At 36.8% G+C, this 26171-nt stretch overlaps 1 protein-coding gene and 1 long non-coding RNA gene across 5 annotated transcripts in view; one reads left to right on the top strand and one right to left on the bottom strand.

Moving 5' to 3' along the window:
• The window catches only part of PSMA3 (proteasome 20S subunit alpha 3), a 23503-nt gene extending 3641 nt beyond the window's left edge, over positions 1–19862 (top strand). The window contains exons 2-11 of the mRNA XM_006744005.3: positions 524–606; positions 6861–6984; positions 9699–9800; positions 9882–9955; positions 12269–12341; positions 13129–13194; positions 15369–15415; positions 17603–17670; positions 18791–18855; positions 19696–19862. Of these exons, the coding sequence (XP_006744068.1) occupies positions 524–606; positions 6861–6984; positions 9699–9800; positions 9882–9955; positions 12269–12341; positions 13129–13194; positions 15369–15415; positions 17603–17670; positions 18791–18855; positions 19696–19740 (747 nt within the window). The 3' untranslated portion in view covers positions 19741–19862. The remainder of the gene's footprint in view (positions 1–523; positions 607–6860; positions 6985–9698; positions 9801–9881; positions 9956–12268; positions 12342–13128; positions 13195–15368; positions 15416–17602; positions 17671–18790; positions 18856–19695) is intronic.
• The window catches only part of LOC115944496 (uncharacterized), a 23584-nt gene continuing 13430 nt past the window's right edge, over positions 16018–26171 (bottom strand). For 2 of the 4 annotated variants that reach the window (XR_014148450.1, XR_004079041.2), the window contains one exon: positions 16018–21995. This is a non-coding gene — a long non-coding RNA (uncharacterized LOC115944496). Of the gene's footprint in view, positions 21996–22093; positions 25126–26171 lie in introns of those variants that run through there. The other 2 variants (XR_014148451.1, XR_004079042.2) reach the window with 2 other exon arrangements.

Genomic DNA, 26171 nt, shown 5'->3' with positions numbered 1-26171 from the left:
TGTACAAAAATGAACTTTGTGTTCTGTGTGAAAAAAATTCTGACTTAAACCAGGATTTGTATCTGTTGCTTTTCTTTTTAAGTTGTCTCTGCACACAACGTGGGGCTCGAACTCACAACCCCCAGATCAAGAGTTGCGTGCTCTGCTGACCAAGCCAGCTGGGCGCTTGTCTTTTGTGTTTCAATAGCAGACATCTAAAGTAGCTTTCTTCTTAGCAGCTGTTGCTGCTCTGACATGCTTCCTTTTCCTCTTCAAAGCAAAACCTTTGAGATTTAACACACACCCGTTTCTGCTTTCCCCTGCCTGCCTGCCTGCCTGCCTGCCTGTTGTAATCTCTACACCCCAGGTGGGGCTCGAACTCACGTCCCTATGATCAAGAGCCGCCTGCTCTACCAACTGAGCCAGCCAGGCGCCCCTTAACACACATTTCTGATGTGTAATCCATTTAGAAAGAAAGATGGTGAGGTTATTACTGCCAAAGATACATTATTTAAGCTTATTGTTGTTGCCTTTTTCTTCCTAGTATGACCTGTCAGCCTCTACATTCTCTCCTGATGGAAGAGTTTTTCAAGTTGAATATGCTATGAAGGCTGTGGAAAATAGTAGGTAAGAAACATTGTTTTACTTGGAATTTAGCATGTTTTTTAACCAGGTATTAAATATCTCTTTTTCTATATTTTTGGTAATTAGGCTTTGTTATGTTACTTTGGCACAAAATAATAGTTGCCCTAAAATAATCTCAATTTATTAGTCATTTCCAGATCTCTTTTTAGGTCAGATCTTTCCATGAACCTCAGTTACCATATTTGCGGTTGGTTCCGAGATAATCCACTTAGATGTTCTCCTGTGTCTCAAATGTAGTGTATAAAACCAAATTCATTATCATCTTTGCTAGCCCATTTTCATTTTTGAAATTCTTGATTTATATCCTTGTTTCCTTGGCCATTAGGTTTGTTGCTTTGTCATTTTATCTTTTATTTACTTGTGTTTTATTTATTTATTTTTTTAAATTTTATTTATTTATTTGACAGAGAGACACACAGCGAGAGAGGGAACACAAGCAGGGGGAATGGGAGAGGGAGAAGCAGGCTTCCTGCCGAGCAGGGAGCCCGATGCGGGGCTCGATCCCAGGACTCTGGGATCATGATCTGAGCCGAAGGCAGACACTTAACAACTGAGCCATCCAGGCGCCCCTTTACTTGTGTTTTAAATGTCCTATGCAGTTAGTCAGGTTTGTCCCAGTAGGATTTTTTTTTTTTCTGTTCTGCTGCCGTACTACAAAATGTGTAGGAGCACTAAGATATCTTCCGTTGGACTCACTTCCCTCACTCTTTCATTGCTTAGAGTAATGTGCCAAAATGATTACTTGGTACCCCTGTAACATCTTGGTTAAATTACTAGCTTGTTGACAAATTGTTAAGTCCTTTATTGAAGAAATTTTCCAGTCAGTTACACTTACATGACCTTGTATCTTGGAATCTTTGGGATGAATTAAGAGACTTTTAAAAAATAATATATTTCACGGGCGCCTGGGTGGCTCAGTCGTTAAGCGTCTGCCTTCGGCTTAGGTCATGATCCCAGGGTCCTAGGATCGGAGCCCCGCATCGGGCTCCCTGCTCGGCGGGAAGCCTGCTTCTCTCTCTCCCACACGCCCTGCTTGTGTTCCCTCTCTCGCTGTGTCTCTCTGTGTCAAATAAATAAATAAAATCTTTAAAAAAAAATATATATATATATATATTTCATAATATCTCATTCACATCTCTTCAAGGATTTTTTTTTTTTTTTTGACCTAGTAAACAGAAGATAGGCCCTTAGACCAGGGAGCTGGAGAAAGACTTGGAAAAAGTTACTGTTTTTCTCTTCCTCCTTTGCAGTGTTGGATTTTCACTGGTTTAAAAAGCTGGAAAAGGAAGTCTTGATTGAGAAAAACTGGAAATACATTTTGAAACCATATGTAATACAGAAAATTGAGACTAGGCTATGAGGATCTATGTGTCTTCGGAATTTGTTTTCTGTAAAGTTATTTCTAAATATGGCTTAAAATAGTTTATAGCAAATTAATTAAAAATTAATACATTAAAAATGAATTTTTTTTCTGCATAAAGAAAAAATACCACAGAAGTTCCTCTTTTAAAGGGGTATAATAGAATATTGAATGAGGATCAGAAAATGTATATTTTCCTTCTAGCTGCTGCTTAATGGAAATATTATATAGGATGCCTCTGTTCGGTCCTCTGAATGTTATTTTTGTTTATAAAATTGGGATGTGGACCTCTACCCTAACTACTTAACATACTTTACCGTAAGAATGAAATATATGTAAAAACATTTGGACAATTTTTAAGTGCTGTTTGGGCACAGAATGGAAAATGGAAAAATTAGGTTGTATATTAATTTTCATAATAGTGTGACATACAAGCTAATAGTTAGAAAATGTTTAGTCAGATATTTAGGATTATATTCTGGCATCAAAAGGAGATTAGGGCGCCTGGGTGGCCCAGTTGGTTAAGCGACTGCCTTCTGCTCAGGTCATGATCCTGGAGTCCCGGGATCGAGTCCCGCATCGGGCTCCCTGCTCGGCAGGGAGTCTGCTTCTCCCTCTCATGCTCTCTGTCTCTCATTCTCTCTCTCTCAAATAAAAAAAAAAAAAAAAAAGGAGGTCAATTCTTGGGGTGCCTGGCTGGTTTAGTTGGAAGAGCATGTGACTCTTGATCTTGGGGTTGCGGGTTGAAGCCCTGTGTTGGGTGTAGAGATTACTTAAAATCTTTAAAAAAGGTGGGGGCGGATCAGTTCTTTTAAAGAAAAGAAATTTAATCTTGGGAGTTTAAAAGTCAAATATTTTTGACTACATGTTGTGTTTTTTTTAAGATTTTATTTATTTTAGGGAGAGAGCATGAGCAAGCATGAGTGGGGGCAGCAGGGAGCAGAAGGAGAGGGGCAGGCAGACTCCCCGCTGAGTGTGGAGCCCGACACAGGGCTAGATCCAGGACCCTGAGATCATGACCCAAGCCGAAACCAAGAATGGGATGTTCAACCTACTGAGCCACCTGGGTGCCCCTGACTACCTATTGTGTTAAGCATAGGAAGGAACTACTAAAACAAATAATCAATGACATATAAGTGAATACTTAAAAGCACTTTATTAAAGTATATATACCATGATCCTATTTTATCAAAGTATTCCCCTAGAAGGTAATATACACAAGAAAAAAATGGAAAGATTAAATTATAAATTCTAATTTTCCCCATTAGCTGCATTGAGGAGCCCAGGCATTGAAGGAGGATTGTGCAATGTAACAATGAAGGCTAGATTGTTTGGAACAAAAATTATACAGAATTTTGATCTCAGGACCCCCTTTTACTTGTAAAAAAACAAAACAAAAACACCAAAACCCAAAACATTGAGGACTTCAGAGAGCATTTATTTATTAGGCTTTAGTTCCATCAATATCTACCATGACCAGTGAACTTTTATTTATGCATGTTATTGGATCTGTCAATATTTATCATATTAGAAATTAAAACTGAGAAAAAATATTTAATTCATTTAAAATAATCACAGCTGCATGTTAATGTAAGTAGTAATTTAAATTAACATTAAGTAAACTATTTAATATTAACATTTTTAATGAAAAGTAACTTTTTCACAATAATAAACAAGTGTAGTGAGAAGACTGGTATTTTACATTTTTGTAAATCTCAGTTGTTAATTGAAGCTTAATGTAAGACATTCTCATATCTGCTTCAATATGTTGTTACTTTTGTTGAAGCCTGTGGAGCAAATCAAGGCTTTTACAGATAAGTAGGTGGAAAAGTGAGGCATATTTTAATAGCCTTTTCAGATAATTATGGATGTTGTTTTTTGATGCTATACCAAAATTGGACAAATGATAGCTTTTTAAAGGTTAGTTGCAGTGTGGCCTCTGAAAACTTAATGATGAACTTTTTGTAGTTTTACATTAAAATCTGTTGGACTGTCTTGCGCTTCAGATGTTTTACCCGTGCATGTAAGTTAGTCATTTGGAAAATACTGGTTCACTGTGCTATAACAGATTTTCCAAATTTGATATTTTTCATCTATCTATTGGAACAATTGGAAACATCACACTTGTTAATATCACCACTGATCTGATTATAAAAATTTGTAAGTTTTGTGAAACAGACGAACTCACGGTGATGAATATGTTTCCTAAAATTCCAATTTATGCTTGAAAACTTGAGTCTTATCACAGGCAACAAAATACTGTCCATTTTTCCTTGAAGTTGACAGGCTTATTTTGTTCAGTTTAGGGGGAAAAAAAAAAGTCTGCCATATACATACGTAAGTGTAAATAACTGTAGTTTGTCTGACATTGCTTGATGGTAAAAACAGGTACTCCGTGAAAAAGTTCACAACTTGGGGCGCCTGGGTGGCTCAGTCGGTTGAGCGGCTGCCTTTGGCTCAGGTCATGATCCGGGGGTCCTGGGATCGAGCCCCACGTCCGGCTCCCTGCTCAGCGGGAAGCCTGCTTCTCCCTCTCTCTCTTCCTGCCACTCTGCCTACTTGTGCTCTCTATCTCTCTGTCAAATAAATAAATAAATCTTTAAAAAAAAAAAAAAGTTCAGAACTTAACAGTTTTACCAGTACTTTTTCCTTTAGGCAACCATATTTTATGTTTGAGTACCTTCCATTTCCTTAATAATAATAAAAAGACAGGTACTCAAGGGTTGTCATCTAGAATTATTGCTTTCTTTTTTTTAATATTAAAACAGCTTTTAAAAATTACTGCTTTCTTAAGGACATTCTTTTTTTTTTTTAAAGATTTTATTTATTTAGCAGAGAGAGAGAGAACAAATGGGGAACGGCAGGCAGGAGGAGCAGGCTCCCTGCCGAGCAGGGAGCCCTGACACGGGGCTCGATCTCAGGACCCCGGGATCATGACCCGGGCCAAAGGCGGACGCTTAACTGAGCCATTCAGCCGTCCCTTCTTAAGGACATTCTTAGCAAATTTTTTTTTTTTTTAAAGATTTTATTTATTTATTTGACAGAGAGATAGCGAGAGCAGGAACACAAGCAGGGGGAGCGAGGCAGAGGGAGAAGCAGGCTTCCCGCAGAGCAGGGAGCCCGATGTGGGGCTTGAACCCAGGACCCTGGGATCATGACCTGAGCCGAAGGCAGATGCTTAACGACTGAGCCACCCAGGCGCCCCAACAAAATTTTTTAACTGTGTGAGCTTTTTTTTTTTGAATGTGAGAGCATAGAAATGAAAAATACAGTGATTAGTAGTTCACTGCTACCATTTGTTTCACTGCCTTGGTTTGTGTTAAAGTGCCGGCATTTGACCCACGAATGCTTCTGCGCTGGACCAGTAGTGCAAATGTCCACGTAGTGGGAAAAACTAAATGGTGTCTTTGTATTCTTACAAAAATAATTTTGACCTCCCATACCCCCTCGAAGGGGTTTTCAGGGATGCTCAGGGGGTTCACAGACCATACTTTGAGAACTTGTAGTTTGGAATAAGCAATGTTTTAGATTTAAATAGTGAGAATGACAATGACTTGGAATAATTAGGAAAGGCTACCTGAGGTTGTAGAGTTTAAGTTCAAGTGAGTTTGCAAAAGTTTGTGGAGAATTATTTAAATATACAGTGGTGAGGAGGAAGTGTATTCTAGAACCCAGGAAAACCTCAACACAAAGACATAAAAGCAAAAATGAACATAGGTGTTTGGGGCATGTTAGTGAGGTTGAATTCAGTAGTGTGTGGGATTTATAATAGGAAATTTAATAAGCTACAAATTTAATTTGTAGATTCACAGTAATTTTGAAAGCTGGGCCAAGGAGTTTAAACTGGAAAGGGAGCCATTGAAAATACCTGAAATATGAGGGAAGCCTGAAATTTTTTGTGGAATATATGTGTGGCTCTGTTCATTTTTCTGGTTTCTCATCAGAATTCCCTTTTTTTTTTTTTTTTTAAAGATTTTATTTATTTATTTGAGAGAGAGAATGAGATAGAGAGAGCATGAGAGGGAGGAGGGTCAGAGGGAGAAGCAGACTCCCTGCTCAGCAGGGAGCCCGATGCGGGACTCCAGGATCATGACCTGAGCCGAAGGCAGTCGCTTAACCAACTGAGCCACCCAGGCGCCCCAGAATTCCCTTTTTATTAAAAGGGCTCCCTGCTCTGCGGGCTCCCTGCTCTGCGGGGAGCCTGCTTCTCCCTCTCCCCCTCCCCCTGGCTGTGTTCCCTCTCTCGCTGTGTCTCTGTCAAATAAATAAATAAAATCTTAAAAAAAAAAAAAGTTAATGATGTATTTTTATCTTGAAATGGTAGAATATAATTTCTCCACATTTCAGAGATTAAGATCCATTTTGTTTTAAGCAGTTGTATAAAATGTGTATTATATTCTTTTACATACTTACTATAAGCAGTGGTTGTTGCAGAAAAGGCAAATTAGCAAAAGAATTCTAAGCTTTCCATCTAGATTAGTCACTGTTAACTTTTTAAGTTTGTATATAACCTGTCTTTGCTATGCATTTTATGTACCATTTTTAATGGACATGAACTAAATCAACATTTATTATAATATGGATATCGTATGCCAGACACTCCGCCATTTTGTACATATTTTGTTGGCATCTTTTCTCGCTTACGTATTAACATCTTTTTATGTCATGGTATGCTAGATTTTTTTTTGGTCACCTGGTGTTCATCTCTATGGACCTACTAATTTATCACACTTTAGGTTGTCCTCTTTCTAGTTTTCAAATGTATTTGTTTTAAAGTACTAGCATGCTGTAAAAAACTAAATGTTACCTATTTTTATGGGTTTAATTTATGAAATTTCTTTTGTTAAAAAAATTGATTTTCTTCTACTTGTTCCAGTACAGCTATTGGAATCAGATGTAAAGATGGCGTTGTCTTTGGGGTAGAAAAGTTAGTCCTTTCTAAACTTTATGAAGAAGGTTCCAACAAACGACTTTTTAATGTTGATCGGCATGTTGGAATGGTAGGTCATATTTAAAAAATGTTCCTTTTTGCCTTGTCCAATTTCTTGTGAAGTAACTGTTTAGAATATATTAAAATGTGATTGTAAGAACCCATTTATTACTTCAGCATTGAGGCAGAAACAGATTAGAGGGCAGCCATAGAAGTAATCTGAGAGAGTTACAGTTCACTAAGAAAGGTAGTGTTCTTATAACCTGATTGGAGACGTATATGAAAAACCAAATTGCCTTAAGGGACGAGGTGAGTGAGGGGTGGGAAGTATGTGCAGGAAAGAGATCTTGGCAGTGTAGATAAGGTGGAATGCTTGAGAGGCATAGAATCTTTAGCTTTTCATATCTTTTGTGGGGATCACTGTCATATTGAAGATGTTATCAGAGAATACCTTTTTAGTAAGGTGGAGCACCAAGAAAGGATGTTTAATGAAAGGAAAAGTGAACACATCCTTTTTAGTAGCTTCGTAGACATCACTGTATTTATTTTATGCAGCTGGTGTCTTGAGTGACTGATTTGCATAATTGCAAGTGAAACCATAAATACATTACTGGTATATACTGAAGTCATTCTGTATAGATGTCAGACTTTGTTCAGTCAGACAATAAGCAAAACAAGTAAAGGAGTGATTCTAACTCTGTTTACTGAAAAGGCAAGGAAGAAAAGACGTGTGTGCTAGAACCACTTTACATAAATTATCTCATTTAAGTCTGACATCACAGTGAAAGTAGTATTAATCCCATTTTTACAGATAAGAAAACAAGACTCACAGCTGGTAAAGAAATAAAATGGGATTCAGACTGGGGTCTGCATGGTCTGCAAGTTATTTCAGAGTCCATTGTGCAGGGTGAGATCTTGTAGGACCTCTCATTCTGCTGTTATCTTTGATATTTCTAAATGAGATGTGTTACAAACACAAAAAGGACCAATAAAATATAAGCAATAAACTATAAAGCTACAGATAATTTTTTTTTTGGCTTCTTCAGTGATTATTTTTTCTGAACATATTTTCTCTCCTGAACAAATTACTGCCAGTGAAACTGATACTTTTTTCCTGTCATTTGGACCTCTACATTTATTTATTTTTTAAAATTTGAGTATAGTTGACACACAATATGAAAGTGGTATGTTTTGATGAAACTTGCCAGATTGTAACCCAGCTGATAGGAGGGAACTAGTGAATTATGCATTCTTTCACTTAGTAAAAACAAAACAAAACAAACTTTAGGCCGGTATATTTTGAAAAAAATCATGTATGCTTAAAGGTACTTTAGTGATGGGAAAACTTTTAGAACTTTAAAATTTGTTCCATTTGTTATTTAAAGCCAGGAAACTGATGGCATTCCTAATAGCTGGAATGGCAAAACATCACATGTTGAAGAGGGTTGGAGATAATGAAGGGTTAATATTGTCTCCACAGTTGTCATCTTCAAGTGGTTTGGGAATTATTGGACTTCACAGTAAGCTTTCTCCAAAACAATAGAAGATTTTTTAAATGGTGAAACTTACTGGCTGGGTGACTTTGGGGAAGTTATTCTAAACACAACTGCCTCACCTGCAAAAGTAGGGTAGTAATAGGACCTACTTCATAACAGTTGTTACAAGGTTAAAAATTACATAAAATGCTTAGCATGTAATAAGTGCTCACTATGTTTTAGAAATTTTCATCACTACTACTATTAATAGGTAGCAGTAGAAAAAAGCCTGTTGTTCTGATATCACTTACTTTTAAATTCTGTAAATCTCCTAAGCTGGTGGTTCCTGGACTTTCTTGGTTCCCAGTACTAAGTATTTCAGTGAGTCTTTTTTTCATGGCTTCCCTATGTGAAAATAAGTACCCAGTAGTTCTTACTATGAATTTAGGTCCAAATGACTTAGTGTTTATGTCTTAAAAACTTAGTAGCTTATAAGAGAAAAAAATACACATAATGATTAAAGAAAAATCTTTTTATTTTTAAACAATCACAGTTACTAATGTGCACTGCACAACTTCCTAAACTTTGGAATCAGATTATGTGTGGGCCCCCCTCCCCATTTCTTGTTCCACATGGATTTTTGTTTGGTACTTATTTTTTATCGCAGCAACCCAGGTGCTTAACAATATGATGGCATTAAAAGGAATACTGAATGATCTAATGCTGAAACTGAACTACTTCAACAACTATCCCCCAAATTCCAGGTGTTGCATAACTGAGTTCAGTACGGTGCCCTAGCATCTCTCAGCACATGGTTTGGTAACTGTAGTTGTAAGCTACCAGTCTTGGAAGATGTGTGGTTTGTCATGTTTTAGTTTGTCATTGCAGTTTAATAGTAAGCTGAAGATTTGAGGTTGTGCCTTTTAGACCAAAACCTTTAGTAATTTGAACACAGAACTATTTTAAATAGAGATCAATCCTCATCAAGACCAGTAGTTTTATTCTGGTTGTTGCTTATTTATAGTGAACTGGTAAATTGGGAGACATGGGAAGATTAAATGTAGAAATATTCCTTGTGAATGTCATCATTCAACAAACAAGTCACACCTGGTAAATTTCTGAATTATAATTCCATACTTTTATTTTGATCCCACCCAATCAGAATGCCAGAATGCCTTACAAAGACCTTTAAGCCAAATTATTTCTAATGGTGATGCTTGTTATAAAGTAAGCCTACAGTAATTACACACTCTCCTTTATTTGTGTTAGGAATGTATTTATCTACTAAATTGGTACTTCTTTCTTTCAGGCAGTAGCGGGTTTGTTGGCAGATGCTCGTTCTTTAGCAGACATTGCAAGAGAAGAAGCTTCCAACTTTAGATCTAATTTTGGCTATAACATTCCATTAAAAGTAAGTTGATAATATGTTGAGGAGCCTTTTGAACAGTAATAGAAATTTGCTGATATGCTCTTCTGTTTCTCCACCTCATAGCATCTTGCAGACAGAGTGGCCATGTATGTACATGCATATACACTCTACAGTGCTGTTCGACCTTTTGGCTGCAGGTATGAAATTTTGTGAGATATTCAGTTAGATGTGTACTGTTTTCCCCAGTATCTTAGCCTTTTATATCCTTAAAAGTATGAGTTATGACCCAAGAAGTATTAGGGCAATGATTAAATGAAACTCTGTACATCAAAACAAAAACTTTGAATAATGAAAAAGACTCTACAAATTTGGAGTAATAATAAAACACAGAACTCCTAGTAATAACTTTAATCTGATTATAATACATTCTCTGGAGGAAGGTGGTCAAAGGTATAAAGGTTCTAAGATAATAAGTGCTAGAGATGTAATGTACAGTATGATGACTGTAGTTACCACTGCTGTGTGACGTAGGGGAAGGTTATTAAATACATTCTAAGAATTTTCTTCACAAGGAGAAAAGTTTTTTTCTCTTTTTATTCTATCTTTATGAGATGATGGATTTTACTAAACCTACTGTAAGCATTTCACAATACATTTGAATCAAACCATCATGCTGTACACTGTATAGTGATGCATGTCAATTATTTCTCAATAAAACCAGAAAAAAATTCTCTGGTGTCAGATCCCAGCATTTTCAGGAAACAACAAACTGACTTTAAATATATTCTCTCTTGACATTATTAGGTAGCCAACTAAAGGGACACTTCAGTTTTCTCATTAATTTCCATTGGCTACACTTACTTTAAGCAATTAGGTGCAATGCTCTTAATTGGGAGTTTAGCAGTCCATAGTGAATCCATACAAATTTGCATTTCATAGTTCTCATTAGTCAGTTTCCTATTTCTGTTGTTAAGATGAAATGCTGGTATTTTTATTTTGGGGGGAGGGAAGCTGAGATTCAGTTGCATCAAGACTTGAAATACATGTAAATATTTAAATAGGGCTCAGACCTGTCATCACTCTAGATTTTCCTAAAAAGACACGTTTAGTTTGTAACTTTAAAGAAATAAACAGTCCTTGTTTGATCAAAGTCAAACATTTACTAACATCTGATTGCTTGCCACTCTGAAAAGGCTGTAGAAAGTTTATTAGCTACAGTCCTGCCTTTCCGTTGTTTATTATCAGTCATATTTAAATTACTGAGGACAGAGTTTTAGCGAAAACCTGAGTTTTATTCTACTACCAATAAGTTAGGCCTGTGGACATTTTTTATATTAGTTCTTAAGGTTTTCACTTAAATTACATTGAAACACTTTGCTTTTAGACTTCATAGAATACCTTTCAATTTTTTTTGACCTTTCAATGCTCTGAATTAATCATTTTTCTATTTCTAAGGGAATAAGAATAGTGGAGAACTTTTTCAGTAAATATTGAGCATAAACTATGAGATAGTCATAGATATGTATGAGAGGGCGGGACACAAACATGAATAAATTTTCATTGGTACAGTTTTATAGATGATAGGATACACACTGACTATAGTGGGCCCAGCACCAATTAGGGAATGGTTGCTTTCTTGGAGAGATGGCAAGGAAAAGAATGTGAGATGTAGGTGGAATGGTAAGAGTATTTCATGCAAAGGGACTGGTATGAAACAACATGGGCATTTCAGGTAATGCAGAGCTAGTTAGTATTCTTGGTGTGTAGGAGGGATACTGAAGATGTAGGAAGGGGCAAGATAATACAGAAGTCTGTGTTCCATACTAAGGAAACGTGGAAGGGCTTTAAAATTATAACCAGTTATATATTCTGCAAGGTAAGTTTCATGAATATGGAAGGAAATGATTGTAGGGGTGGGAATTGGACAGCTACTGTTACAGTAGTCTGTACATGAACTGATACATAAGATAAAGCTGGTTTCTTTTCTACTAGGGTAAACTAAATCCCAATTTCAGAAAATCACTAATTCATATGATTGTTTAACAGCCTAATTTTAATTTGTTGAGCATATTAAAATATTTTAAATGAGTTTGGATTACTGTAGAAAAATAACTGGAGGAATATTGGGGAATAGCCCAGAAAGAATGAGGGATGTAACAAGAGTTTGAGGCAGATTGAATGTATTTGTTAGTTTTGTTATCTTGGCTTTTTCATGTGTATGCCTTTACCTCTTGGGCCTTCTCATTAGTTTTTTCTCTGTCATTACTCCTTTGTCTACACTGCTGTCCTCCCAGGAAAGTTTCATCAGCAAGTTTAGTACTAAACAAAGCCGTATAAATTTTGAACAATTTCAAGTATATAGTAGTTTTTTGAAATTACTTCATCAAAGTGTTCATTATGAGTTATGTGTATTCGTTTATCTTAGAAAGTATAATCTTCTATTTACTGAATTTTTAATATTTTTATGGTATTAAAACCATGGTTTAAACTATTAATTTACTTTCATGTAGTTTCATGTTAGGGTCTTACAGTGTGAATGATGGTGCACAGCTCTACATGATTGACCCGTCAGGAGTTTCATATGTGAGTAATTTTGAATCATGAGTTTCTGTTTCTAGTTTAATGGTATCTCATTAGCATGTATTTGGATTACATGAAGTTTCTTTAAAATTAATTCAAAGAAAGTAACAATTTCTTGTTTATCATAACCACCTGTGGTTATGAGGCAGAGGAAAGATTTATCGCTTTCAGTATGCTATTTACAGAAACTACATAGTGAACATAAAAATTTCAATATGTGGTATTTCCTTTATTGTGATAGATAATGTCTTAAAACTAAAACCTTCCCTTAAAAAAAAGGATTTTAAGTGGGATTTCTTGCATTTTTACTTACCTTACCTCTCTTCTGACATATTTATGGTTTTCACTAATTACAAAAAAGATTTTATATTTTGTCATTATATGCAAGTATAAATGGGAATCCTTGCATTTAAAAAACTTTTTCAGTATAATAAAAAATGGTTTAGAGTACTGAATTGAGCAATTATCTGTTTCTTTTTGTCATACTGCTAAAAATTTTCCCATTCCTAATCTCAAAAACATCTCTAGTTCATGAAGTATATATAATGATGTTAATTTTTCTTGTATAGCACCTCTATTAAAAATAATCCACATTATTCTAGAATTAATTTTTTTGAGCCCCCTAGTGTTCATTAGACACGTGTTTATATTTAATACTCCATACTTACTTTTGAAAGTCATTTAACATCCTTTTGTTAACCTTTAAATAGACAGTCATAGCCAATAATGATTTTAGGATAGTATATCAATTTACTTAATATCTGTATTTTTTGTGTGTGTTTTTAAATAGGGTTATTGGGGTTGTGCCATTGGCAAAGCCAGGCAAGCTGCAAAGACAGAAATAGAAAAACTTCAGGTAATATACTTAATGCTTGAATTTTCCTGTAACATGATCCTCATGTAGTGAAGTTTTATCACCACAAATGAAACCTTTTCATTTAAGGATACATAGAGTATAGTTTGCTGTTTTGAGCAGAGCTTTCTGAATATGAGAGACTGATTAAGAAATCTGGAGGGAGCTCTGTGAGCCTTAGGTTTGAGAGCTCTGGTGTTTTACTACTTCGTTTCTTCTCTGGAGCACAGCTTTTGTCTGTGAAGTCTTACCATGAACAGTCTGTGTCCTTCTGCTTCTATTTTCTTTGTTCCTAGCTAGATAAGGCATAAAACCTGTTACAACTCCTCACTTTTTGTTCCCCCAAGAGCCATAAATTATTATTGTAAAAGTTTTTGTTTTAACATGCTTGTTTTCATTTCAGCCAAATTGATCAACTCAGTGTTGAAACAGTATTTGCTCACTCTTACCAGAAACTTCCCTTAAAGGCAGGCAGGCACGCGCGCGCGCACGCACGCACACACACACATACACACACACGAAAAATACAGTATTTAGAGCAGTCATCTATCCTTTCTGAGGTTAAATCCTAACAAGATACAGGACTACCAACATATCCTAGCTAAGAATGGAGAAACATCACTTTGAGGAGCATGTATGTATACTTAATGACAAATACATGCTCTAAATCAGTGGTCAGCAAACTATGGCACACTGTCTTCTTTCTAAAGTTTTATTGGAACACAGTCACATTCAGTCTCTGGCTGCTTTCACACTACAAAAGTAGAGTTTAGTAGTTTGAACAGAGACCAAAGACCATATGGACCATATGGCTCTTTATAGAAAGGAGTTTGCCAACCCATGCTCTACATCATTGCTCTGGCTTGTTTTTCTTCTGATGTTGCTTACCAAGAATGTTATGTTATGAAATAAAAATTTCATGAACATCTATAAAAATATAATTGTCATTTAAAATGTGCTTTTTTAGGGTGCCTGGGTGGCTCAGTTGGTTAAGCGTTCAACTCTTGGTTTTGGCTCAGGTCATGATCTCATGGGTAGTGAGAACGAGCCCCGAGTTGGGCTCCACACTCAAGTCTACTTGAAGATTCTCTTTCTCTGCCCTTCCCCCCCACTCCTGTGCTCTCAAAAAAATAAATCTAAAGAAAAAAATGTGCTTTTTCAAGTTTGCTTAAATTTGCCTTTATTATGGTAAAATTAATTTACTCATCATAGAACTTAACCTGTAAGGGGAAAAATATGAAGAGATAGGTATTCTTTTTTTCCACTTCACCCCCAAATTAACACGAAAACATTTAAACGTCAGAAAATAGCAAAACTATCTCCATCTAGATTGAAGTTATTTTCCAGTGTTTTATCCATTTGTTTTTTCTTGAACTATTTGAAACAATTACAGTGACACTGTATCCCTAAATGCTTCAGCATTCATCTCTGTAGAATATCACACCTAAGATATTATCAAATAGTCTAATCAAACTGCCTCTGTATTCTCAAGTGTCATTTTCTAACTTTTTCAAACCATGATATAATTAAGGCTCACACTTTGAATTTCAACTATTTTAATTAAGGCTCACACTTTGAAATTCAACTATTTTAAGTCTTCCCCCCCCCAAAAAAGGGGGGGTGCCTAGGTGGCTCAGTTGGTTAAGCTTCTGCCCTTGGCTCAGGTCATGATCCCAGGGTCCTGGGATTGAGTGAGTCCTGCATAGGGCTCCCTGCTCAGTGGGTAGTCTGCTTCTCCCTTTGCCCCTGCCCCCGACTTGTGCTCTCCCTCCCATTCTCACAAATAAGTAAGTCTTACCCTTCTCCCAGTACCAATTTGTTTTTTTAGGGGGAGGGAGGGACAGAGGGAGACAGAGAGAATCTCAAAGCATGCTCCACACTGAGTGCAGAGCCCGATGCAGGGCTTGAGATCACAACCTGAGCTGAAATCAAGAGTCAGACCTGAGCCACCAGGCACCCTCCAGTAGTAATTTTTTGAAGCCCATGCCAATTGCTTTTGTAGTTAGTCCTTCATACTAGATTTGTGTATTTCCTAACAAGACTGGTATTCTTAAATTCAGTATCATGGTTTTGATTTTATATGGGTTATTGACAAAGTTGTGAAAAGAATCTGAAAATAGTTATGTAAGTGGAAAGTACCTCTTTTGACTCATGACTCAATATTTTATTTTCTACAGATGAAAGAAATGACCTGCCGTGATGTTGTTAAAGAAGTTGCAAAAATGTAAGTTGAAACTTTTATCATCATTGACAAATATTTCATTTGACCTTACCTAATACATTAATTCTAAAGGTCTGTTTTGTGTTTTAAAATAACTTTGTGCCTAATTTTTAGAAGGTGAATTTAACATTCTAAAAAGTCTCACTAAGGAGAATATCCATATTTCAAGTGATAGTGAATGGGTGTGAAAAAATAGCTTTTGACAAAATAAAACTATTTAGGTGAAAGAATTCAAGAGTAGGAGGATACATTTGGACCTCTAGGAGCTTCATTTGATAACTCCTATTCTCTCAGATCTCAGAAATCCCAGTAATAGGAATGTGGTTTACAAACTTATTTTAGGTTTATAGCTAGTTATTTCTACACATGAACCATGAACCTGGCTCCTTTATACAATGTGTCTTTTTGGGGGCAAGATATGTTAGTCATAAAAGCTTTTCTAAGAAGATGAGAAGAGCGGTATTTCAATACATTTAATAAAAAAGCCTGACGTGGTTCATATTACAGGTACATAGAGTAGAATGCTTATGTGACTACAATAAGTAACAACTAAGTCCATAAACTTGAGTGGAATGCTTCAAAAAAATTCATGATTCTTCCGGATCAAAGAATGTAGGCATGTATTATCTCAAAAAAATCCAATAAAATGCAAGTTTTGCAGCCAGCTTTTCAGATTTAAAAGTAATAAACATACTATTTCACATTAGAATTACATCAACATGGTCTAGTCAGCAGTTTGTGCAAATATCTCAGGTTTTACATGTGAGGAAAATAAAGTCCTAGAGGCTCCATTATATATTTATATATATTTAAATGGTACCCTTAATCTCTTCTAAACTGATAGTTGTAATAAAGTACTGAAGTGTTTTATGATTTTGTCTTGTCATCACTCTTGTTACTGCCACATTATCTTCCCTCCCCCACTTTTACCAAGAGACCCCTCTCCTTTCCAGTTGTGAAGCAGCAGAACCCACTCTATGATTATCAGTTAATAACATGAGCAACTCTGGGAATTACCTTACAGTAGAACCACCTGGAAGATAATCCTCACTGAATTGTACAACAGCTTATTACTATTATTTTTTTATTGGGGGGGTACAGAGAGAATCCTGTGCAAGGCTCCATGTCCAGTGCAGAGCCCAACTTGGGGCTCAGTCTCACAACCCTGAGATCATGACCTCTGGAAATCAAGTCAGACGCTCAACCAACTGAGCTACCCAGGTGCCTCTGTACAACAGTTTAAATGTGATAAATTCCATTTCCTTCACTGAGAAGTGCTTCTGGAAATTAGCCCTTACCACACCTTTTTATGTTTAGGTGTAACAGTAGACACTAATTAGTTCCATGTAGGAAAGCCATCCCCTTATTTAATAAAATGGAGCACTATGTATCTTTTACTTAGTCTAGAAATTAAGATGCTTCCTTGTATTATAGCAAGGCTTTAAAAATATCCTCCAAAAGTGTGTGAAGATGGTGGAAAAGGTAGAATAAGAAAGCTTTGCTCTGATACTTTTATGTTGTGTGACACTGCCTCCTTGTTTATTGCAGTCTGGCAATATATTACAGTTGGAAGGCTAGGTTAAGGGGCATATAGTTCTTATAAAATGGATAAGGGGTTTAAAAAGATACCTGCCAAGAAACTTCAGATTGAAGAGACTAGTAATAATTGCAAACTAATAAGTTTGTTTTGAAAATAATCATTTAATGAAAGGAATAAACAAATATCCTGAAAAGGTACAGTTGTAATAATGGCCTTTCCCCATTTGAATCTGTGTTCCTTTTGAGGTATCTTTGTGAGTTGTGTGTCTATAATTAAACAGTATCAAACAACTTGGGTTGTAAACATTCCTTTGTAGTATTTAATTTTATATATCCATCCTTGTGTGATTGTCTTTTCTTTTTAAAAATTTTATTTTAGAAACAGAGAGGGAGAGCAGGGGTAGAGGGAGAGACTCTCAAGGAGGGTCCCGGCCCTGAGGATTATGACCTGAGCCAAAATCAATAGTCTGATGCTGAACTGACTAAGCCACCCAGCCTATTATCTCTTCTAGAAGTGTTCATAAATATAGACTACAATGTGTCTGTAATTTTATAAATACTTGTATTAGGGATGGGTGTTCTAATTTGTGTTGACTGGGTGCATGTTTGTAAATGACCAAGTAAATGTTAATTTTCCCTTTTGCATTCTAGAATTTACATAGTACATGATGAAGTTAAGGATAAAGCTTTTGAATTAGAGCTCAGCTGGGTTGGTGAAAGTAAGTTATTTTTGTACATTTATTTGCTCTGAGTCATCTGTACCAAACCTAATTTAAAATTGGGGCCTGTTTTTCCCTTTTTAAAATCTTAATTTGGTAATGACATACATACAGAAAAAAGTACACAAATAACAGATGAATTGATGAATTATCATAACATGGGTATACTCATATAACCACCGTCCTCTCTCTGGTCAACAAATAGGCCAGTTCCCCAGATCACCCCTTGGGCCTCTTTGAATTTATAGTTCTCTACCTTCTCCCCAAAGGTAACCACTACCTTGAATTCTAACTCATAGGTAGTTTTGCCTGTTGTTCAGTTTTATGTAACTGAATTACAGTGTATATCCTTTTATCCCTGATTTTACTTCAGTATTGTGTTTGTGTTGTGTACAGTATTTGTTCGTTTGCCTTGCTGTATAGTATTCTATTGTCCAAATATCGCACAATTTACTCATTTCCTCTTTTGCTGCTGGTTAGTTGGGCTCTTTCCAGTGGGCTTTTTTTTTTTAACTATAATGAATAGTGCAGCTGTAGATGTCCTGTGTAACAATTTTAGTATATGTATGTAGCATTTCTTTTCCAAGAGTAGAATTGCTGAGTAATGGAAATATGCATAAGTTCAAGTGCAATGGGTAGTGCCAAAGTGTGTCCTACCACTCAGTGCCTTTCTAATACAAAGAAAGCCAGAACAAACTTACAAGGTAATATTTTTGAAGAGGGGAAGTTCTGCCTAATTGACTGTTATGAATGGTTTACTTTTTTGAAGCATTCATTTACTGAAAAATGACCATTTTTTTTTTCCTTACAATGGTAACCATGGATGGGATTTCAAGGCTAGCTTTTTAAAAATTAATCATGCTGCACATTAATAAATGCTCAGAATTTATCATAGCATCAGGATAAATCATTGTATAATTTGTTTTCATAAGAGCTAAATTTGGACAGATTTAATCTTACGTGGAGAAAACAACACAAGTTCGGAGCATCTGGTATTACTCATAGTACAACTTTTAACATTAGGTAGATTATATGTATGGATTGGGTAGATTTTATTGTATTGGAAATCACAATGTAGTCCTCATTTCTAATTCATTTAAATATATGGCTTAATTTGCAGTAACAAAAGGAAGACATGAAATTGTTCCAAAAGATATAAGGGAAGAGGCAGAGAAATATGCTAAGGTAAGCTGCAGTATGTGAAAACTCTAGCTAAAGGTATGAAAGTAAGTGTTGAATAACAAAGGAACTCGGTTGATTTCTATAAAATAACACTTAAGAGTTGAACTGAACTAAGGTTAGAAATTTTCTAGGTTATATTCCGTGGGGATAGAGTTGCCCTGGTTCCAAACACTTTGTATGTGAAAATGGTAAGGGTTTTCCAGGACATTTAATGCTTTCATACTGTGTGTTCTATCAATATAGTCAGTCGAGGGTGCCTGGGTGGCTCAGTTGGTTAAGCGACTGCCTTCGGCTCAGGTCATGATCCTGGAGTCCCGGGATCGAGTCCTGAATCGGGCTCCCTGCTCAGCAGGGAGTCTGCTTCTCCCTCTGACCCTCCCCCCCTTCATGTGCTCTCTCTCTCTCTCAAATAAATAAATAAAATCTTTAAAAAATATATATATATATAGTCAGTCGATTGTTAGAACAAGATACACTTAATTAGGGGTGCCTGGGTGGCTCAGTCGGTTGAGCATCTGCCTTCGGCTCAGGTTGTGATCTCAGGGTCCTGGGATTGAGCCCCACATCGGGTTCCCTGCTCTGCTGGAAGCCTGCTTATCCCTCTCCCACCCCCCCATTTGTGTTTCCTCTCTTGCTGTCAAATAAATCAAATCTTTAAAAAAAAAAAAAGAAAGATACACTTAATTATCCTTTTCTTTGCTTGGGTATGTTATTCTAAGTCAGTTCATCTTCAGTTATAAAGAATTTTCAGTGTGTTTAATTAGATTCAGTATTAAAATTAACATAATAAAATTAAAAAATTATTAAAAAAATTGATTTTAAATACTATCTTTCTCTTAACAGGAATCACTGAAGGAAGAAGATGAATCAGATGATGATAATATGTAACATTTACTTCAGCATCGATTTTAAATTTCTAATACAGTCCCGTGTAACTCTTTATCCCTGTGGATTATTATCTACCCACTGACCAATTTGCATTATTAAATTTTTGTCTTGTAATGATTGAAGTTGGGGAATAATTGAGTATGTATTTCCTTGGTATTAAAATGAAGGTTTACGCTTACTGAAAAATTCCTTAAGATACTGCAAGAAGAAGCTTTGGAATCATTAATTCAAAGCTCCATTCATCACTCAACTAGAACCTAAAGATCATTTATCACTGGGTTTTGTGCAGTAAGTCCCTGCCAACTCAGTAGGTATTACTTGATGCCATTACCCAGTTTTGTATTTAGTGAAATTATTGTTGGTCATCAGCCACTTTTAAGTGTGACACACAAGAAAGATGTTTTAGGTTGGAGAGTGAAGAATTTTTTCCCCCTTTCATTGTGGTGAGGAGTGGATTTAAGGACCTATCCTGTCACTTAAAAAAATTTTTTTTTGTTTTTAAAGATTTTATTTATTTATTTGACAGAGAGAGACACAGCGAGAGAGGGAACACAAGCAGGGGGAGTGGGAGAGGGAGAAGCAGGCTTCCCGCCGAGCAGGGAGCCCGATGCGGGACTCGATCCCAGGACCCTGGGATCATGACCTGAGCTGAAGGCAGTCGCTTAACCAACTGAGCCACCCAGGCGCCCTTAAAAAATTTCTTGATCTGTAAAGTTCAATTAAAATACCCATTCAATTAAAATACCCACAATTTATGCTAAACAAGAAGTTAGAATATAGTCAGTATTGAGGCCTACAAGAACTGTCATAACCTGAACAGTAGTACTCAGAGAAGAAACCATTTGTAACTCAGGCCAAGTATGCCAGGTATACACACCCTTTACTGGGCTCACGCCACTATCACTCCAACTGTCACTTTCCTAAGAATGTAATTTACTCATTGAGTTTGGCAGCAGGATACTGCTGGACTTTGAACATCCGTGAAGTTCAAATAGCAAATCATTATACATGAATAGCTAACTACTATACAAACAACTCAAAACTATTATGTCATTTTCACGGCTTTTACGTAAAATTACGTACTACATTTTACAACTTACATATTTAAGAATGACAAACACCTAAACAATATTAAATTGAGTCTATCTATACAATCAATAAGCTGACTATCCCTAAGCCAATCTAATGGCCATTCTAAACATTTCCAAAGTATGAATGGCACATAAATATTCTACTGTGCTGTGAGTCTGTTTTTATTTTTTTTTTGTTTTTTAAATTCACATCAGTATAGGGGCACCTGGCTGGCTCAGGTGGTAGAGCATGTGACTCTTGATCTCAGGGTTTTGAGTTCAAACCCCAAACTGGGCATAGCTTACTTAAAAAAAAAAAATCACAATAGTATATATAGCTAATAGCCCTTTAAAAGAATAGACACTGGCTCTAAAGAAACCTAAATTTGAACAGCTAAAGCCACCTAAAACTATAGATGCCCTAACATCAGATAAATCTAAAACTGTATAACCAGATACACCTGGTTCTTCAGCTATTATGAGGCAGTTGACTTTTATACATATTCTATACAGGACTGATACCTAGGCTCAACAGTGGGGGCACTGTAACTGCACTGCAGAGATACAATTAGCCTTGGGGGGGGGTGGGGAAGCTGGTACATTTTACTTTGATAAGACTACAAGGACACCTGGATCGCTCAGTCAAACATCTGCCTTAGGCTCAGGTCATGAATCAAGTCCCACATATGGCTCCTTGCTCAGCGGGGAGCCTGCTTCTCCCTCTGCCTGCCGCTCTGCCTGCTTGTGCTCTCTCTCTCTCTCAGAAATAAAATCTTACAAAAAAAAAGACTACAAATTTATTTTCAGAAAAGGTAACAGAACCAGGGCGCCTGGGTGGCTCAGTTGGTTAAGCGTCTGCTTTCAGCTCAGGTCATGATCTCAGGGTCCCGGGATCAAGCCCTCCATCTAGCTGTGAACAGGGACCCTGCTCCTCCCTTTCCTCCCTGCTTGTGCTCTCTCTTGCTAGCCTCTCTCAAGTACATAAAAATCTTAAAAAAAAAAAAAAAATCCAGTACCTTATTACTGTAAACCTTCTTGGTATTACCTAAAAAGAGAAATAAAAAATGTTTTAAAGAACAAAGTTTTGGTTCAGAGATTACAAATAATAAAATATATTTAGACTATTAAAGCACTTATCTGATAAGCCTATCCATTTGCTTCTATTTCCATCATTCATAAAGGGACCTGAAAAATAAATGACAAAAATCAAGCTGTGTAGGTCATCAATATGTTTTGCACTTCAAATTAAGATTAAGAATTAATATTTTCTTCTCATTTTGTAAAAACACTCACTTATCCAGATGCTATTAAGAAACTAGAGAAAATCCACAAATGAAAAATCTTAATGTAGAACACTCAATCAGATATTTCTCTACTGAATTCCTGACCTTTGGAAATGGAACCCAGACTTGATCTCTCTTTTTACTTTCCTGCACTCTACCATTACCCATATTGTATTTGCAATGCCTAGATTATGTGGTTTTTCTTAAGAACTTGTACCACCTGCCAAAGAAAGCTTTCTAAAATGATTGTCAGATTTCTCCCTCTCAGTCCTTTATGTGTTTCCCATAAAAGTTGTCAAACTATTTTTTTTTTTTTTTAAGATTTTATTTATTTATTTGACAGAGAAAGACACAGCGAGAGAGGGAATACAAGCAGGGGGAATGGGAGAGGGAGAAGCAGGCCTCCCGCGGAGCAGGGAGCCCGATGCAGGGCTTGATCCCAGAACCCTGGGATCATGACCCGAGCCGAAGGCAGACGCTTAACGACTGAGCCACCCAGGCGCCCCAAACTATTTTCTTTTTAAAAAGAGAACTCCAAACCATGAAGTGTGTATGAGTGCAGCTATTCTTAATCCCAACCAAGTAAAGCCTTTGTTCTACCACTGTCATGTGTATGCATCTATTATGGTGCTCACTGTAATAAATTAAGAGTACCCCCCCTTCCCTGCCCTGCCCATGGAAGTTGTTTGAGAAATCATCTTGGTATCTCCACTGGGTGTGAGCAGCCACACAGTAGGCATTCAAACGCTTAAAGGTACAAATTTTTAAAAAATGAATTTATAATAAATAATTGAAATTAAAATAATCCTAGTTAACTGGAAGATAAGGCATACTATTTAAGAGGGGAGCTTAGGTGGCTCAGTCAGTTAAGCACCAACTCTTGATTTTGGCTCAGGTCATGATCCTCTGGGTCTTGAGATCAAGTTCTGCACTGGGCCCCCTGCTGAGGGTGGAGCTTGTTTAAGATCCTCTTTCTCCCTCTGCCCCTCTCAAACACTGGATCACAACTGTATTCATTGTGGGCTTCTAATAATGAACATGGTTTATGATTTGGGACAGCTCTGGAAATCCCAAACTCCGAAAATATATAAACTCTGGATTAATTTTTTTAATAGAAGCACTATTGTGATAGTTTTCTTAATAAAAGAAGGGCTTCTCTGCTACCACTTACCACAACAGCTTCAGAATAAGAAAATTAACATCCTAATTAAAACCAGGATAGCAGTTTAAAGCCCATGTCAGTTTCAAATGAGCTTTGTCATATAATAGTGTCACCTTTGGTAAGTTAATTTCCTCATCTATAAAGTAAGGATTATGTACCATTTAAAATGGCATCAAAAACAGGAATACTTAGGTAGAAATTTAAATTTGTGTAAGACTCAATGTGGAAAATTATAAAATACCGGTGATATCAACAATGAACTACATAAACTTATTAGAAGTCTCAGTACTGTCAATTTTCCCTAACCTGATCTCTAGATATGATGTAAAACCCAGTTTACAAGAGGCTCTTTTTTGGAGGGGGGGGGGAGATAGGAAATCAACAAGCTCTTTCTAAAATATATACGGGAAAAGGAATTAGAATAGCTCAAACAATTTTGAATAAGAAGACAAGGCCCACACCACCTGGTCTGAACACTTACTATAAAGTTCATGTAATAGATATTAATGGAACAGAGGAAGTCTAAAAAGAGACTCACAATAATGGTCAATTAACAAAAGTGAAAAGGTAAATCAGTGGAGAAGGATAGTGCTTTTTCACAAATGGTGCCGGGACAACTAGACATCCACATGCAAAAATAAACACCAAAAACCAAATCATAAGTTGTACCCAAATACATAAGTCAAAGTGATCATACACCAAAACATACCTCAACTAGAACTTTCTAGGAAGAAAACAAGATCTCTGAGACTGTTTTAAAAAAGGGTTCTCAGATACCATACCAAAAACATGATACATAAATACTCAATTTCACCACAATTGAAAGCTGCTGCTCTCCTCAAAACAATGAAAAAAACAAAGACAAACTATAAGGGGAAAATATTTGCAAATCACCTGACACAGGACATGTTTCCAGAATGTATAAAGAACTCTCAAAATTCCAACAATAAGAAAACAATCCAAAAATGGGCAAATACTGGGGGCAACTGGGTGGCTCAAAGTGTCCCACTCTTGATTTCCGCTCAGGTCATGATCTTGGGATTGTGAGACTGAGCCCCCTGTGGGCTCCAGCACTTAAGATTCTCCCTCTCCCTCTAAAAACAAAACAAAAATGGGCAAATATTTGAACAGACAATTCAAATAAACAAAACTAAGTATCTTCTCAAACTATACCACCCCTTTCAAGAGGTAACCACCATATTTCTATGTATCCTTCCACTCCATAAACACCCAACTCTCTTATTTTTTTAATTTTTTATAATTGTATTTATTTTACAAAGAGAATGAGAGCACAAGCAGGGGGAGCAATAGAAGGAGAGGGAGAAGCAGGCTCCTGATGCAGGGCTCATTCCCAGGACCCTGGGATCATGACCTGAGCCGAAGGCAGATAAGCTTAACCATCTGAGCCACCCAGGCGCCCCAAACACCCAACTCTTTTAAAAAGTAAAAGCCGGTGTACTGTGGTTAATACATAAAAGTTGTTGAATAGCAAGGGTCCTTACACATCTTGAGTTTGTGTTTGAAGTGTATGATTTGAACTCTGATTTTCATTATGCGGAAACACAATTTTAGGAAGATTCATTTAAGTAGGGATTTCAACTAATAATCCATATGGGAAAGGGAATTATTAAAAACTTTTAACCAGGAAAAGCCAACAAGGCTTCAAGACCAATGTATGCTGAGAGGATTATTCTTAAGACATCACCAAGAACAGGCGCTTGGATGGCTCAGTCGGCTAAGTGTCCCACTCTTGGTCGCAGCTCAGGTCATGATCTCGTGGTCGTGGAGTGGAGCCCCAGGGCTCTGTGCTCAGGGCACAGAGTCTGCTTCAGATTCTTTCTCCCTCTTCCTCCCTCTCCAACAATAAGATCTTAAAAAAAAAAAAGCATCAAGGAAATACTAATAATTTAGAGAAAGTGAAATGGTATACAAGAACTGGAGGCATAAAGACAATAACCTATCACGTCAGTAGCAACCAAGTGATAGCAAGATTGAATACAAACATCTGGATGCCTATAACGTATCATATTGCCAGGAAAGATTAAATATAAACAAGTTAGGGCGCCTGGGTGGCTCAGTTGGTTAAGCGACTGCCTTCGGCTCAGGTCATGATCCTGGAGTCCCTGGATCAAGTCCCGCATTGGGCTCCCTGCTTGGCAGGGAGTCTGCTTCGCCCTCTGACCCTATCCCCTCTCATGTGTTCTTTCTCTCTCATTCTCTCTCTCTCAAATAAATAAAATCTTTAAAAAAATATATATATATAAACAAGTAAGATACATTCTTTACCCAGTGGGGAAAACATTTAAAAATCATTAGCAAGGTACAGGTTTCCCCTGCCATCTAGAAAAGTAGAAGTAGAAGGTTCCTATGAAACCTTTCATAAGCCAAAATGGCATAAAGTGAAGAAATTACAATTTATATTGAAAAATTTTTGACCATTCCCAAGCCCCCAAAATAACCTTTCTTAATCCTTTCTGATACTTTAGCATGCATCTTGCTAACAGATGCACAAAATATATGGAGATAAAAGGCAGAAGCTCACAGACACATTCAAAGGTATGGCGGCTTGATGCAGAGTGTAGTTCTCAGGGTAGGAGCCTTGCACTGCCACCCTCCCTGTCAGGGTACATGCTAACAGCTTGCTGCAAAACACACTGAACAATTTTTGCTTTTTGCCCTTTTTTGGTAAAAGTGAAAATCTTCTTCAGGCTTCTTTTGGTAGCATTAACAGGTACCAATGTAGGTCTTTTGGTAAAAAAGAAGTACAGGGTGCCTGGGTGGCTCAACTGGTTAAGGGTCTGCCCTTGGCTCAGGTCATGATACCGGGGTCCTGAGACTGGCTGGCATTGGGCTCCCTGCTAAGCAGGGAGCCTGATTCTTCCTCTCCCAGCCCCCCAGCTCAGGCTCAATAAAATC

Source organism: Leptonychotes weddellii, chromosome 9 (genome assembly GCF_054177405.1).
Source record: "Leptonychotes weddellii isolate Sample4059 chromosome 9, ASM5417740v2, whole genome shotgun sequence".
Classification (NCBI taxonomy): Eukaryota; Metazoa; Chordata; class Mammalia; order Carnivora; family Phocidae; genus Leptonychotes; species Leptonychotes weddellii.
The sequence above is the reverse complement of the archived record's forward strand: the minus strand, read 5'-3'. Positions and strand labels throughout refer to the sequence as shown.